Source organism: Oncorhynchus kisutch, linkage group LG5 (assembly GCF_002021735.2).
Source record: "Oncorhynchus kisutch isolate 150728-3 linkage group LG5, Okis_V2, whole genome shotgun sequence".
NCBI classification, from domain to species: domain Eukaryota; kingdom Metazoa; phylum Chordata; class Actinopteri; order Salmoniformes; family Salmonidae; genus Oncorhynchus; species Oncorhynchus kisutch.
The window spans coordinates 5,897,812-5,915,671 of record NC_034178.2 but is presented as its reverse complement, the minus strand read 5'-3'; the positions used below and the strand labels follow the sequence as shown (position 1 = coordinate 5,915,671).

Sequence of the window (17,860 nt, the reverse complement as noted above, 5' to 3'; positions counted from 1 at the left end):
CTGTTCATCATATATGCACAGTCACTTTAATCATATCTACATGTACATACTACCTCAATCAGCCTGACTAACAGGTATGTAGCCTCGCTACTTTTATAGCCTCGCTACTGTTATTTTTCACTGTCTTTTTACTGTTGTTTTATTTCTTTACTTACCTATTGTTCACCTAATACCTTTCTTGCACTATTGGTTAGAGCCTGTAAGTAAGCATTTCACAAGCTCAACACCTGTTGTATTCGGCGCACGTGACAAATAGACTTTGATTTGATTTGAAGAACCATCAAGCGCTATGATGAAACTGGCTCTCATGAGGACCGCCACAGGAAAGGAAGACCCAGAGTTACCTCTGCTGCAGAGGATACGTTCATTAGAGTTACCAGCCTCATAAATTGCATTCCAAAGAAATGCTTCACGGAGTTCAAGTAACAGACACATCTCAACATCAACTGTTCAGAGGAGACTGCATGAATCAGTCCTTCATGGTTGAATTTCTGCAAAGAAACCACTACTAAAGGACACCAATAATAAGAAGAGACTTGCTTGGGCCTAGAAACACAAGCAATAGACATTAGACCAGTGGAAATCTGTCCATTTGTCTGGTCAGTCCAAATTTTAGATTTTGGTTCCAACCGCTGTGTCTTTGTGAGATGCAGAGTAGGTGAATGGATGATCTCCGCATATGTAGTTCCCAGCGTGAAGCATGGAGGAGGTGTGATGGTATGGAGGTGCTTTGCTGGTGACACTGTATGGGATTTATTTAGAATTCAAGCACACTTAACCGGCATGGCTACCACAGCATTCTGCAGCGATCCGCCATCCCATCTGGTTTGCACTTAGTGGAACTCTAATTTGTTTTCAACAGGACAATGACCCAACACACCTCCAGGCTGTGTAAGGGCTATTTGAACAAGAAGGAGAGTGATGAGTGCTGCATCAGATGACCTGGCCTCCACAATCACCCGACCTCAACCCAATTGAGATGGTTTGGGATGAGTTTGACCGCAGAGTGAAGGAAAAGCAGCCAACAAGTGCTCAGCATATGTGGGAACTCCTTCAAGACTGTTGGAAAAGCATTCCAGGTGAAGCTGGTTGAGAGATCTCCAAAAGTGTACAAAGCTGACATCAAGGCAACGGGTGGCAACTTTGAAGAATATCAAATGTATAATATATTTTGATTTGTTAATTTTAGATAAAACGTATCGGTGCTCATCGGCCATTGGACTCAACAATGAGTCGTTTGGGAGGAATCAGTGGCTAACTGTGGCTAACTGCAAGCATTGCAATGCAATCATTAACCTGCCATTCACTGGAGTGGCTGTGTGGTCCCAAGTCTAAGATTAAGCGTCTCTTTTCCTAGTTTAAAATCATAAACATTCAACATTGGCCATGCTGTCAATGAAACATTATTTGTGCCACGCTCAAAACAACTGTTAACTCGGAACTGCAAAATCTGACTTTAGTAAGTTCAAGACATCTGGGAACTTGGGAAAAATGAGCTACGACTGGGAAAATACGTTTTGAACTTTCATCCAGCTCGGAATTGTACATTCGGAACTCAGGCCTCATTCTAGAGCTACGACCTGAAGATCACTGACGTCATCATGATTCAAGCTTTTTGTTGTTGTTGAGTTCCCAGTTTTCTTGAAAGCACCATGAATCCAGAGGATACCAGACTTTGATAACAAAGTTTGATGACAAAATTTTCCCACGATGGACAGCCGCGCCACCTTCCTGTTCAAGTGAGCACAGCACAACAAGGTGAGTCCAAAAAGGTATTGTATGCTGCTACATAAATGACGTAATATGGCAGAGAGATATATATACTGTAGCTAAGAAAGTAAGCTGTTAGCAGACCATGTGCCTCACCGAATGAATGAACTATTCCACTACCAGACAAGACTTTGCTGATAGCCAGGTGCAGCAGTGGTACTGATGTTGGGACTCTGCTGTTGGTACAGCTTTATGTAGGCTCTAACAGTATGTGGGCACCATCTTTCACCGTTATAGTGCAATTCATGTATTGTTTAGTGCTTTATTGTGTAGTGGGTTTGTTGGTATGCATCCAACATTTTTTCTTTTCTTTGCCCCACCAAGATATACAAACTAAAATTGTCACTTATCATATTCCCCTCTATCATATTCCCCTCCATCATATGCCCTCTATCATATTCCCCTCTATCATATTCCCCTCTATCATATTCCCTTCCATCATATTCCCTTCCATCATATTCCCCTCTATCATATTCTGGGAATTATATTCCCTCTATCATATTCCTCTCGATCATATTCCCCTCTATCATATTCCCTCTATCATATTCCCTCTATCATTTTCCCTTCCATCATATTCCCTCTATCATATTCCCTTCCATCATATTCCCCTCTATCATATTCTGGGAATTATATTCCCTCTATCATATTCCTCTCGATCATATTCCCCTCTATCATATTCCCTCTATCATATTCCCCTCTATCATATTCCCTCTATCATTTTCCCTTCCATCATATTCTGGGAATTATATTCCCCTCTATCATATTCCCTCCATCATATGCCCTCTATCATATTCCCCTCTATCATATTCCCCTCTATCATATTCCCTTCCATCATATTCCCTTCCATCATATTCCCCTCTATCATATTCTGGGAATTATATTCCCTCTATCATATTCCCTCTATCATATTCCCTTCCATCATATTCCCTCTATCATATTCCCTTCCATCATATTCCCCTCTATCATATTCTGGGAATTATATTCCCTCTATCATATTCCTCTCGATCATATTCCCCTCTATCATATTCCCTCTATCATATTCCCCTCTATCATATTCCCTCTATCATTTTCCCTTCCATCATATTCTGGGAATTATATTCCCCTCTATCATATTCCCCTCTATCATATTCCCTTCCATCATATTCCCTTCCATCATATTCCCCTCTATCATATTCTGGGAATTATATTCCCTCTATCATATTCCTCTCGATCATATTCCCCTCTATCATATTCCCTCTATCATATTCCCTCTATCATATTCCCTTCCATCATATTCCCTCTATCATATTCCCTTCCATCATATTCCCCTCTATCATATTCTGGGAATTATATTCCCTCTATCATATTCCTCTCGATCATATTCCCCTCTATCATATTCCCTCTATCATATTCCCCTCTATCATATTCCCTCTATCATTTTCCCTTCCATCATATTCTGGGAATTATATTCCCCTCTATCATATTCCCTTCCATCATATTTCTCTCTATCATATTTCTTCTATCATATTCCTCTCGATCATATTCCGCTCTATCATATTTCTTCCGTCATATTCCCCTCAATGCGAGCTGCAAGAAGGTTTGCTGTGTCTGTCAGCGTAGTGTCCAGAGCATGGAGGCGCTACCAGGACACAGGCCAGTACATCAGGAGACGTGGAGTAGGCCATAGGAGGGCAACAACCCAGCAGCAGGACCGCTATCTCCGCCTTTGTGCAAGGAGGAGCAGGAGGAGCACTGTCAGAGCCCTGCAAAATGACCTCCAGCAGGCCACAATGTGCATGTGTCTGCTCAAACGGTCAGAAACAGACTCCATGAGGATGGTATGAGGACCCGACGTCCACAGGTGGGGGTTGTGCTTACAGCCCAACACCATGCAGGACATTTGGCATTTGCCAGAGAACACCAACATTGGCAAATTCGCCACTGGCGCCTGTGCTCTTCACAGATGAAAGCAGGTTCACACTGAGCACATGTGACAGACATGACAGAGCCTGGAGACGCCGTGGAGAACGTTCTGCTGCCTGCAACATCCTCCAGCATGACCGGTTTGGCGGTGGGTCAGTCATGGTGTGTGGTGGCATTTCTTTGGGGGGGCCACACAGCCCTCCATGTGATCGCCAGAGGTAGCCTGACTGCCATTAGGTACCGAGATGAGATCCTCAGACCCCTTGTGAGACCATATGCTGGTGCGGTTGGCCCTGGGTTCCTCCTAATGCAAGACAATGCTAGACCTCATGTGGCTGGAGTGTGTCAGCAGTTCCTGCTAGAGGAAGGCATTGATGCTATGGACTGGCCCGCCTGTTCCCCAGACCTGAATCCAATTGAGCACATCTGGGACATCATGTCTCGCTCCACCAACACCACGTTGCACCACAGACTGTCCAGGAGTTGGCGGATGCTTTAATCCAGGTCTGGGAGGACATCCCTCAGGAGACCATCCGTCACCTCATCAGGAGCATGCCCAGGCATTGTAGGGAGGTCATACAGGCACGTGGAGGCCACACACACTACTGAGCCTCATTTTGACTTGTTTTAAGGACATTACATCAAAGCTGGATCAGCCTGTAGTGTGGTTTTCCACTTTAATTTTGAGTGTGACTCCAAATCCAGACCTCCATGGGTTGATGAATTTGATTTCCAGTGATAATTTTTGTGTGAATTTGTTGTCAGCACATTCAACTATGTAAAGAAAAAAGTATTTAATAAGAAAATTTCATTCATTCATATCAAGGATGTGTTATTTTAGTGTTCCCTTTATTTTTTTGAGCAGTGTACTCTATAGTATCCCTCTCTATCATGTTCATCTCTATCATAATTTAAGGACCAACGCCGGAGACGAGAAGCAGGTACGGGGAGTCAAATATTTAATTGTGAACAGACATAGAACAAGACAGGAACAGCTTCAGCACACTGGTAAACAAGGACAGATGACTTTCAATGCAGAAACAGGGAACAGAGAGGAGAATCCATCAGATACAGAAGTGTGGAAGGTAACGACAGAGGTGATTGAGTCCAGGTGAGAACAATAATTGCTGACCCGCAAGATGGGGGAAGGCAGGTGTGCGTAATGATGATGACAGAAGCGATCAATGCTGGGGAGCTTGGCGCCCTCGACAGACGGGGGGGAAGATAGGTAGCAGGAGTGACACATATTCCCCTCTATCAAATTCCTCTCTATCATATTCCTCTCCAACATTTTCCCTCGATCATAATCAAATCAAGTCAAATCAAATGTATTTATATAGCCCTTCGTACATCAGCTGATATCTCAAAGTGCTGTACAGAAACCCAGCCTAAAACCCCAAACAGCAAGCAATGCAGGTGTAGAAGCAGGTGTAGAAGCACGGTGGCTAGGAAAAACTCCCTAGAAAGGCCAAAACCTAGGAAGAAACCTAGAGAGGAACCAGGCTATGTGGGGTGGCCAGTCCTCTTCTGGCTGTGCCGGGTGGAGATTATAACAGAACATGGCCAAGATGTTCAAATGTTCATAAATGACCAGCATGGTCCAATAATAATAAGGCAGAACAGTTGAAACTGGAGCAGCAGCACAGCCAGGTGGACTGGGGACAGCAAGGCGTCATCATGTCAGGTAGTCTTGAGGCATGGTCCTAGGGCTCAGGTCCTCCGAGAGAGAGAAAGAAAGAGAGAAAGAGAGAATTAGAGAGAGCAGACTTAAATTCACACAGGACACCGAATAGGACAGGAGAAGTACTCCAGATATAACAAACTGACCCTAGCTCCCCGACACATAAACTACTGCAGCATAAATACTGGAGGCTGAGACAGGAGGTGTCAGGAGAGACTGTGGCCCCATCCGAGGACACCCCCGGACAGGGCCAAACAGGAGGGATATAACCCCACCCACTTTGCCAAAGCACAGCCCCCCCCATATCTTCAACCACCAACTTACCATCCTGAGACAAGGCCGAGTATAGCCCACAAAAATCTCCGCCACGGCCAACCCAGACAGGAAGATCACATCAGTGACTCAACCCACTCAGGTGACGCACCCCTCCCAGGGACGGTATGAAAGAGCCCCAGTAAGCCAGTGACTCAGCCCCTGTAATAGGGTGACTCAGTAGGGTGACCCAGTGACCCAGTAATAGGGTGACCAAGTGACTCAGCCCCTGCCTCTATCATGTTCATTAAATATCATATTAAACTCGATCACATTCCTCTCTATCATTTCCCCCTCTATCATATTCCTCTCTTTGATTTACTGCTCTATTAAATTCCTTCCTTCATATTACCCTCTATCATTTTTACTATACATCATAATCCCCTCTATCATATTCCTCTCTGTCATGAGGGACTAGGTGTGTGAGGAAGAATCAGGCGCAGAGAGCAGAGAGTTCCACAGGAAGAAGTGCACTTTAATTTGGGACCAAAAGTAATGCCCACAACACAGGGCGCGGAAAAATATGGACCAACCCAAAACACAGGGTACCAGGTCCAGAGCACGAACACACCTAATAACACACATTTAAATGGGGAACAGACATAGAACAAGACAGGAACAGCTTCAGCACACTGGTAAACAAGGACAGATGACTTTCAATGCAGAAACAGGGAACAGAGAGGGGAACCCTACAGATATGGGGAAGGTAACGACAGACGTGAGCAGGAGTGACACATATTCCCCTCTATCATTTTCCCTCTATCATATTCCCCCCTATCATAATCCTCTCTATCATTTTCCCTCCATCATATTCCCCTCTATCATATTCCCCTATATCATATTTCTCTCATTCATATTCCTCTCTATCATATTCACCTATATCATATTCCTCTCTATCATATTCCCTCTATCATATTCCCCTTGATCATATTCCTCTCATTCATATTCCTCTCTATCATATTCCCTCTATCATTTCCCTCTCTATCATATTCCTGTCTATCATATTCCTTAAATATCATATTCCCCTCTATCAGATCTATTATATATCATATTTATTATATATCATATTACCCTCTATCATATTCCCCTCTATCAGATCTATTATATATCATATTTATTATATATCATATTCCCCTCTATCATATTTATTATATATCATATTTATTATATATCATATTTATTATATATCATATTCCCCTCTATCATATTTATTATATATCATATTTATTATATATCATATTACCCTCTATCATATTCCCCTCTATCATATTCCATTCGATTATATTCCCCTCTATCATATTCCCTTAATCATATTCCCCTCTATCGTTTTCCCTCTATCATATTCCCCTCTATCATATTCCCCTTTATCATATTCCCTTCTATCATAATCCTCTCTTTCATATTCCTCTCTATCATATTCACTCTATCATATTCCCTCTGTCATATTCCACTCTATCATATTCCCTCTATCATATGACTCTATATCATATTCCCCTCTATAATATTCCCCTCATATTCCTCTGTCATATTCCTCTCTATTGTAATCCTCTATCATATTCCTCTATTTCATACTCCCTTTGTCATATTTCCCTCTATGATGTGCCTCATTCATATTCCCTCTATCATATTCCCCTCTTATTACATTCCTCTATATCATATTCCTCTTATTACATTCTTCTATATCATATTCCTCTCCATCGTATTCCCCTCTATCATATTCCTCTCTATCATATTCCTCTCTATCATATTCCCATCTATAAAATTCCTCTCTATCATTTTCCCCTCTATCATATTCCTCTCTATCATATTCCTCTCTATCATATTCCCATCTATAAAATTCCTCTCTATCATTTTCCCCTCTATCATATTCCTCTCTATCATATTCCTCTCTGTCATATTCCCATCTATAAAATTCCTCTCTATCATTTTCCCCTCTATCATATTCCTCTCTATCATATTCCTCTCTGTCATATTCCTCTCTATAATTTTCCCCTCTATCATATTCCACTCTATCATATTCCTCTCTATCATATTCCTCTCTGTCATATTCATCTCTATCAATTTCCTCTCTAACAAACTCCGCTCTACCCTCCATCTACTCCCCCTGCCTTTCCGTCCTCCTCATCTCAGAATAGCTCCGCTCCATCGGGTAGATTTGGAATTCCACATTTTAACAGTGCAAAAATCCCCAGATTTGTGAAATGTAAACATTGTGTGTTTATACTGTGTTATACAGTATGCCTTGACAAAAATCAAACAGAGAGTAAATCTTTTTTAGATTTTATTTATTGCATTTTTCATTGCAGGCAAAAATACAGTATCCCGCCCTGCTCTCTCTCTCTAATATCCAGTCTACTCATCCATCTTCAAGCTTTCATCCTTTCCCTGCTCTTCTATCACCCTCTCAGTTCCACCTCCAGCTGGCTCCCTCTTTTTCTTCTTCTCTAGTCTCTTCCTCTCCTCTTTCCTCATCTTTTCTCTCTTCTTCTCCTCCTTTTCTTGAATCTTTCTCTCCATCTCCAAGAACTCAGCTTGAGCTTTCTCTCTCTTTTTCAGCTCCTCAGAACACTTCTTCTCTTTCTTAATCCTGTCTTTCATCATGTCATTATGTATCTTCATCAGCCCCTCTAACCTCTTTTTCTCTGCCTTTTCCTTCTCTTTTCTTTCCTTCTCTCTCTTTTTCTGTTCTAACTTCTCCCTCTTTTTCTCAGCCTTCATGACTTTCTTCTGCTCTTTCTCTCTCTCATTCATCTCTTTCTTCTCCCTCTTTTTGTTCTCCTCCTCCTTGTTTTTCTTCTCCTTTCTCTCTTTCTCGTCATCTTTCAACTTCTTATGCAGTTTCTTATTTTTCTCTTTTTCCTTCATCTTCAAAAATGGGATTTTCTGCATGTGGTTCATGACCAGAAAGCCCACTCTTCCAAGGATGGTCTCTGCTCTCTCTGCTGAAACCATCCCATTGGAGCTCTTGGAATGGGCACAGTCCACCTCACGCTTCAATCCCTCCCTCTGTCTCACCTCCTCCTTGACGTTCCTCTCTTCACTCTCAATGCCTATCCAATAATCCTGACAGGAAGACATTGACTCTAGATGTAATATTGTTCCAATGTGTCACATTCAATACACATTTGAGTGATCGACAAACAATGATGACCTCATGGGGCACACAATTTGGAGGACAGTAATAAAGGTCCTTTGTTTTTTTGTATCCCCATTATATTTTACAATACCCATAGATGTTCTTCCTGGGTCCATAATAAAAGTAATACAAATGTTAACTCTAGTGAGGGGTGATGTTTCATACTATGAGCAAAGAGGTTGGGGTCAATTCCAGTCAATTCAGAAGAACTCTAAAATTCCAATTCTCTTCAATGCTTTGAATTGAAATGGAACTGACCCCCATCCCTATAAAATAGTAGTGTGAAATAGGACACCTACCTTTGCCTCTTCCAGGGTCCAGGTCCTGGGTTCATCATTGTGGGTTGCCAGAGTTAAGTTAACATCTGGGTCCAGCTGGTGAGTGTGAGGGCAGAGATCCACCTCTTCACTAGGGCCCTTCACTTTCTGCTCTGGCTCCTTGTGGTCCTTGTCATGGATGCATCCCAGGATTGGAGGAATTGCTCGGACAGGGCTTTTATCACCTGTCAGTTCCTCTCTCTTGACAGTGGGTGCAACTGCACTTGCCTCGGTGTCAACTGAGCACTCTGTGTTGTCCTCAACTGTCTCCTCTGGCAGTTGGTGGTCATTGTTGTTGTGGATGCATGGCAGAACTGAAGGACTTTTATCTTCCCAAGTGTAAATGGCAACAGTAGCTGTGCCTGAAGTGTTCTCTGTAGCACCTGAGACCTCATAGGCATCCTCGACTGTCTGCTCTGGAGGCATGAAGTCATCGTCAAAGACTGGTGGCAGGCATGGAGGAAGCACTGAAGGAAGACTTCTGGCTGCCCATCGGTTCTCTCTCTTGACAGTGGCTGTGTCTGCAGTGGCCTCTTTGGCAACTTGGCACTCTGTGGCTGAAACAGCAGGCTGGGAGGTTTCCGGGACAATGAATGAATTGCCAACGAACCGCTGAGCCAGTGGTGGGAGGGAGAAAGGATAGAATCTGTCCTCTTCCTTTATATTAGATATTGCCACTGGAACTGAGAGCTCAGTGGTTCCCTCTACTGTCTGCTGTGGTGGAATGGAGTCATCGTTGAAGAAGTGTGGCAGGTATCGATGCAGCATTGAGGAAAGATGTGTATCTGTCAATAAGTCCTCTCTTTTACCAGTAGATACATCTGCTGTGGCCTCTGTGGCAACTGGGCACTCAGCAGGGACAAAGTATGAAAATACAATGAACCGCTGTGCATCCTGAGCGCGTATGGCCAATGGAGAGGGGGGATGTAACATGGTTGGTATAGGCCTCCGATTGGTGATAGCCAGCGGTGGGAGGGAGTCAATACAGGGAGCCATGAACTCAGTGAGTGGACGGTTGGTCACATCTCTCACATTCTGCGGGAGAAAAGAAACAGACATGTTGAAAGTGATCACATTCACGACATTATGAGTCAACGCTATTTACTTATACATCACATATACAGTGCCTTCGGAAAGTATTCAGACCCCTTCACTTTTTCCACATTTTGTTACCTTACAGCCTAATTCAAAAATTTTAAAAATCGTTTTTTCCCCCTCATCAATCTACACACAATAGCCCATCATGGCAAAGCACAAACAGAATTGTTCCAAATTCATTACAAATCAAATGTGAAATATCACATTTACATAAGAATCCAGACCCTTTACTCAGTACGTTGTTGAAGCACCTTTGGCAGCGATTACAGCATAGAATCTTCTTGGGTATTACGCTACAAGCTTGGAAATCTTGTGTTTGGGGAATTCTCCCAATCTTAGGAGAATCCAAGTTAGGTTGGATGGGGAGATTTTCTGCACAGCTATTTTCCGGTCTCTCCTGAGATGTTCGATCAGGTACAAGTCCAGTCTCTGGATGGGCCAATAAAGGACATTCAGAGACTTGTCCCGAAGAAATTTCTGCGTTGTCTTGGCTATGTACATAGGGTCATTGTTCTGTTGGAAGGTGACTCTTCACCACACTCTGAGGTCCTGATTGTTCTGGAGCAGGTTGTCATCAAGGATCTCTCTGTACTTTGCTCTGTTCATCTTTGCCTAGATCCTGACTAGTCTCCAATTCCCTGCAATTGAAAAACATCCCCACAGCATGATGCTGCCACCACCACCATGCTTCACCGAAGGGGTGGTGGCAGATTTACTCCAGATGTGACCCTTGGCATTGGGACAAAAAAGTTCAATTTTGATTTCATCAGACCAGAGCATCTTGTTTCTCATGGTCTGAGAGACTTCAGGTGCCTTTTGGCAAACTCCAAGCAGGCTGTCATGTGCCTTCTACTGAGGAGTAGCTTCCATCTGGCCACTCTACCTTAAAGGCCTGATTGATGGAGTGCTGCAGAGATGGTTGTCCTTCTGGAAGGTTCTCCCATCTCCACAGAGGAACTCTAGAGCTCTGTCAGAGTCACCATCTGGTTCTTGGTCACCTCCCTGACCAAGGCCCTTCTCCCCCGATTGCTCAGTTTGGCTGGGCGGCCAGCTCTAGGAAGAGTCTTGGTGGTTCCAAACATCTTCCATTTAAGAACGATGGAGAACAGCGCGTTCTTGGGGACCTTCAATGTTGAGGAGAGGTTTTGTACCCTTCCCCAGATCTGTGCATCGACACAATCCTGTTTCGGAGTTCTACAGAGAATTTCTTCAACCTCATGGCTTGTTGTTTGCTCTGACCTGAACTGTCAACTGTGGGACCTTATATAGACAGGTGTGTGCCTTTCCAACTCATGTCCAATCAGTTGAAAATACAACTGGTGGATTCCAGTCATGTTGCAGAAACATCTCAAGGATGATCAATGGAAACAGGATGAACATGAGAGCTAATTTCCAGTCTCATAGCAAAGGGTCTGAATACTTACTTAAAAAAGGTATTTCAACATTTCTAAAAACCTGTATTTGCTTTGTCAATATGGGGTATTGTTTGTAGATTGCTGAGAATTTGCATATATTTAATCAATTTTAAAATAAGGCTATTACGTAGAAAAAGGTAGAAAAAGTCAAGGTGTCCGAATTCTTTCCAAAGGCACTGTATATATCTAGTGTCCTCTCAGATGCTCTGCACCAGTCTGTACCAACCCTGGGTCTTCTAGCCAATGGGTCAACTAATTGTAAAAATACATGCCCCACACCCAGCATAACATTTGACATTTTAGACATCTAGCAGGTGTTTTTATCCTGAACGATTTACAGTTAGTGAATTCAACTTAAGGTAACTAGGTGGGACAACCATATAATCCTGATATGAAGGTCTACGAGAGATCGCTTGGTCTAGTTATTTTTATTTATTTAAGACAACCATAAGAACTGAGGACTATGTCCATAACAATACTCAAACAGAGAGACAGACACGATACAACACGAGAAAAGATGTCAGACAAAATATTGTTAGCTTACAATTCATGGCATATTGCACATTTTGCCCGTATATGGACATGTATATTTCCTTAAATCAATATTGTTCAATAGAACTCTAGTCAACGTTGTCAAAGTTGGTTTTGTTACCTCCTCAATCAGGCTTGGCATTTTCCTCGTCTCAAACCAAATCCTCTTCATCTCCTTCTCCTGCTCCCTCTGGATCTGTCTCACCAGAGCCAACCTGTCTCCCAGCTCCATCATGTAGTCTGTCTGGATCTCCCTTTCCTTCAACTGACACTCAGCCCTCCTCTGTGTCAGCGTTGAACCCTCCATGTCTTCCTCCTAGCTAACAATAACTCTGAAAAATACATAACGTTGTAGTAAGTGGCGTGTTGCTCACCAAAGAATAATGCATCTCTTTACAATGTGCACACATTTTCTTCCCATTTACTTACAATGAAGCAAGTGACAATCCTGATCCAGAGATGATTACGCAATAGGCCTATCTGAATTACCAGTAAAAAGTTGGCTACTGGTAACGCGACCAAGTTCAAATGAACCAAATTTTTGCCTTTCCTATCATTATGTGCACATTATCATTATGTCCTTTATGACATCATCATTGTGATGCAAGGCGTTGCCATTGGAGATGACAAAGCACAACACAGACTTTAAAAAGAAAACTTCAGTCTCTCTCTGTACGTTACTACTGAGCCTTATCCACCCCCCCCACTCCATATTGGGCCTGGTTTTCACAAAACACACTAATCACTTATATCATATCATTCAAAAAAGGTTTGGGGTAGAAAATGACTCTGTATCCATGCAGGACCTAACTTATTGTACAGTTTCATATATTGTATAAAACAAGGAGGTCAACACTCCAGTCTTCTCTTTGAGTGCCCCTGTGTGCACCTTCATGTAAAGAGGTCTATCAATTCAACCATTTGAAATGGATGACCATTCATTTAAGAAAAACTGATTTTCATTAGCAATTTAGCAACTACAAATTAGGTAGGTCGACTTGTTTTTTTTACATAACCTTCCCTTTTGGTACATATTTATTCAGATAATTGATTACAATATCGGTTGTTATTAACACAGAGAGAGGGTTTTCTTTCATCAATATAATGCATTTGCCATTAGCCTGGCTCACTACAACAACTAACATGTCATCTCAGGTGTCAGGATGAACCATTTACTCACAAAAATTGGATTCAAACAAACTGTCTCTCGTCAACAGTTTCACTTGTCACCATGATTGCATGTTAGGCCTAAATAAAAGGTCATGTAAGTACACAAGTCATTTGAAAAGTAGTTATTCTACAGAAACATAGTTATACAGTAAGTTATATTACAACCTACCTCTCCAGTAAGCAGCGTGTTCTCTCTCTCTAATGAAATAGGACATTAATAATCTGTCAGTAGTTAGTTGAATCAGTACCTTTACAATGTTCTGTTTGTCTGTACAACAGCTAACCTCCCAGAATCAGAATCTTGTGATGTCACAATGAAGGCCTCATTGCCATGACTACCCACAGAAGCTCTCATGTGTAGTCAAATGCTGGAACAATTCACTTTTTTTTAGCCTATGCAGCACAGTCATAACTGATATTTGCATTGAATCCATGTAACCACATTTTTTTATTCAAATAAAATGCTCTACCTCATATCAAATGGTTGACCATTCATAATACAGGTGTTTTGACTCATTCAAAGTCAATATGTTTTAGATATCACAACTAGTATCCAGGTTTACTTAGGTTATTTGTTTGATCTGAGCCTACCACTAATGTCAATGTTTACCATTCAAACGTTTGGACACGTTTTTTATATTAGGAGATTCTTCAAAGTAGCCACCCTTTGCCTTGATAACGGCTTTGCAGACTCTTGGTATTCTCTTAACCAGCTTCACGAGGTAGTCACCTGGAATGCATTTTAATAAACAGGTGTGCCTTGTTAAAAGTTCATTTGAGGAATTTCATTCCTTCTTAATGCGTTTGAGAAAATAAATAGTGTTGTGACAAGTTAGAGGTTGTATACAGAAGATTGCTACATTTTGGGGGAAAAAAGTCCATATTATGGCAAGAACAGTTCAAAACAGCAAAGAGAAATGACAGTCCATCATTACTTTAAGACATGAAGATTAGACAATCAGGAAAATGTCAAGAACTTTGAAAGTTCCCCCCCAACCCCTCTTGTACGCTGCTGCTACTCTGTGTTTATCATATATGCATAGTCACTTTAAATATACATTAATGTACTTACTTCCTCAATTGGCCCGACCAACCAGTGTTCCCGCACATTGGCTAAACGGGTTATCTGCATTATGTCCCGCCACCCTCCACCAGTCAACCCAATTTTTACTCTACTGCTACTCTCTGTTCATCATATATGCACAGTCACTTTAATCATATCTACATGTACATACTACCTCAATCAGCCTGACTAACAGGTATGTAGCCTCACTACTTTTATAGCCTCGCTACTGTTATTTTTCACTGTCTTTTTACTGTTGTTTTATTTCTTTACTTACCTATTGTTCACCTAATACCTATTGGTTAGAGCCTATAAGTAAGTATTTCACAAGCTTCAACACCTGTTGTATTCAGCGCACGTGACAAATAAACTTTGATTTGATTTGAAGAACCATCAAGCGCTATGATGAAACTGGCTCTCATGAGGACCGCCACAGGAAAGGAAGACCCAGAGTTACCTCTGCTGCAGAGGATACGTTCATTAGAGTTACCAGCCTCATAAATTGCATTCCAAAGAAATGCTTCACAGAGTTCAAGTAACAGACACATCTCAACATCAACTGTTCAGAGGAGAGTGCATGAATCAGTCCTTCATGGTCGAATTTCTGCAAAGAAACCACTACTAAAGGACACCAATAATAAGAAGAGACTTGCTTGGGCCTAGAAACACAAGCAATAGACATCAGACCAGTGAAAATCTGTCCATTTGTCTGATCAGTCCAAATTTGAGACTTTGGTTCCAACCGCTGTGTCTTTGTGAGATAAAGAGTAGGTGAATGGATGATCTCCGCATATGTAGTTCCCAGCGTGAAGCATGGAGGAGGCGTGATGGTATAAAGGTGCTTTGCTGGTGACACTGTCTGGGATTTATTTAAAATTCAAGCACACTTAACCGGCATGGCTACCACAGCATTCTGCAGCGATCCGCCATCCCATCTGGTTTGCACTTAGTGGAACTCTCATTTGTTTTCAACAGGACAATGACCCAACACACCTCCAGGCTGTGTAAGGGCTATTTGAACAAGAAGGAGAGTGATGAGTGCTGCATCAGATGACCTGGCAGATGACCACAATCACCAGACCTCAACCCAATTGAGATGGTTTGGGATGAGTTTGACCACAGAGTGAAGGAAGACTGTTGGAAAAGCATTCCAGGTGTAGCTGGTTGAGAGATCGTAAAAAGTGTACAAAGCTGACATCAAGGCAACGGGTGGCAACTTTGAAGAATCTCAAATATATAATATATTTTGATTTGTTAATTATAGATCGGTGCTCATTGGCCATTGGACATAAACATTAAGTTGGATATCGTAAACTCAACAATGAGTGGTTTGGAAGGAATCAGTGGCTAACTGCAAGCATTGCCATGCAATCATTAGCCTGCTATTCACGGGAGTGGCTGTGTAGTCCCAAGTCTAAGATTAAGGGTCTCTTTTCCTAGTTTAAAATCATAAACATTCAACATTGGCCATGCTGTCAATGAAGCATTATTTGTGCCGCGCTCAAAACAACTGTTAACTCGGAACTGCAAAATCTGACTTTAGTAAGTTCAAGACATCTGGGAACTCGGGAAAAATGAGCTATGGCTGGGAAAATACGTTTTGAACTTTCATCCAGCTCAGAATTGTACATTCGGAACTCAGGCCTCATTCTAGAGCTACGACCTGAAGATCACTGACGTCACTGACGTCATCAAGCTTTTTGTTGTTGTTGAGTTTCCAGTTTTCTTGAAAGCACCATGAATCCAGAGGATGCCAGACTTTGATGACAAAGTTTGATGACAACATTTGCCCACGATGGACAGCCGCGCCACCTTCCTGTTCAAGTGAGCACAGCACAACAAGGTGAGTCCAAAAAGGTATTGTATGCTGCTACATAAATGACGTAATATGGCAGAGAGATATATATACTGTAGCTAAGAAAGTAAGCTGTTAGCAGACCATGTGCCTCACCGAATGAATGAACTATTCCACTACCAGACAAGACTTTGCTGATAGCCAGGTGCAGCAGTGGTACTGATGTTGGGACTCTGCTGTTGGTACAGCTTTATGTAGGCTCTAACAGTATGTGGGCACCATCTTTCACCGTTATAGTGCAATTCATGTATTGTTTAGTGCTGTATTGTGTAGTGGTTTTGTTGGCATACATCCAACATTTTTCTTTTCTTTGCCCCACCAAGATATACAAACTAAAATCGTCACTTATCATATTGCCTCTATCATATTCCCCTCTATCATATTCCCCTCTATCATATTCTGGGAATTAAATTCCCCTCTATCACATTCCCTCTATCATATTCCTCTTGATCATATTCCCCTCTATCATATTCCGCTCTATCATTTTCCTTATATATCATATTACCTTCTATCATATTCCACTCTATCATATTTAGGAGGGCAACAACCCAGCAGCAGGACCGCTACCTCCGCCTTTGTGCAAGGATTAGCAGGAGGAGCACTGCCAGAATCCTGCAAAACGACCTCCAGCAGGCCACAAATGTGCATGTGTCTGCTCAAACGGTCAGAAACAGACTCCATGAGGGTGGTATGAGGGCCCGACGTCCACAGGTGGGGGTTGTGCTTACAGCCCAACACCATGCAGGACGTTTGGCATTTCACACTGAGCACATGTGACAGACGTGACAGAGTCTGGAGACGCCCTGGAGAACGTTCTGCTGCCTGCAACATCTTCCAGCATGACCGGTTTGGCGGTGGGTCAGTCATGGTGTGGGGTGGCATTTCTTTGTGCTCGCCAGAGGTAGCCTGACTGCCATTAGGTACCGAGATGAGATCCTCAGACCCCTTGTGAGACCATATGCTGGTGCCGTTGGCCCTCGGGTTCCTCCAAATGCAAGACAATGCTAGACCTCATGGGGCTGGAGTGTGTCAACAGTTCCTGCAAGAGGAAGGCATTGATGCTATGGACTGGCCCGCCGGTTCCCCAGACCTGAATCCAATTGAGCACATCTGGGACATCATGTCTCGCTCCATCCACCACAGACTGTCCAGGAGTTGGCGCATGCTTTAGTCCAGGTCTGGGAGGAGATCCCTCAGGAGACAATCTGCCACCTCATCAGGAGCATGCCCAGGCGTTGTACGTAGGTCATACAGGCGCGTGGAGGCCACACACACTACTGAGCCTCATTTTGACTTGTTTTAAGGACATTACATCAAAGTTGGATCAGCCTGTAGTGTGGTTTTCCACTTTAATTTTGATTGTGACTCCAAATCCAGACCTCCATGGGTTGATAAATTTGATTTCCATTGATAATTTTTCTGTGATTTTCTTGTCAGCACGTTCAACTATGTAAAAAAAAAGGATTTAATAAGAATATTTCATTCATTCATATCTAGGATGTGTTATTTTAGTGTTCCCTTTATTTTTTTGAGCAGTGTATATACTCTATAGTATCCCTCTCTATCATGTTCATCTCTATCATAATTTAAGGACCGACGCCAGAGATGAG

General features: G+C 42.4%; 1 protein-coding gene across 1 annotated transcript; it reads right to left on the bottom strand.

Moving 5' to 3' along the window:
• Positions 1-7,933: 7,933 nt before the first annotated feature.
• On the bottom strand, positions 7,934-12,634 carry LOC116374160 (protein split ends-like). Its single transcript, XM_031824258.1, has 3 exons — positions 12,284-12,634; positions 9,101-10,153; positions 7,934-8,728 (listed from the first exon to the last, which is right to left on the bottom strand). The coding sequence occupies exons 1-3, from the start codon at positions 12,467-12,469 to the stop codon at positions 8,018-8,020; spliced, it is 1,950 nt and encodes a 649-aa protein (XP_031680118.1). The 5' UTR covers positions 12,470-12,634; the 3' UTR covers positions 7,934-8,017.
• Positions 12,635-17,860: the final 5,226 nt, after the last annotated feature.

Bases quoted from the DNA above. Each gene is read 5' to 3' on its own strand.
- LOC116374160 (XM_031824258.1), bottom strand. From the start codon at position 12,469: ATGGAGGGTTCAACGCTGACACAGAGGAGGGCTGAGTGTCAGTTGAAG. The intron at 10,154-12,283 runs GTAACAAAACCA...TTTCTCCCGCAG, and splicing joins TGCCAAGCCTGATTGAGGAG to AATGTGAGAGATGTGACCAA. The intron at 8,729-9,100 runs GTAGGTGTCCTA...TCTTCCTGTCAG, and splicing joins GGACCCTGGAAGAGGCAAAG to GATTATTGGATAGGCATTGA.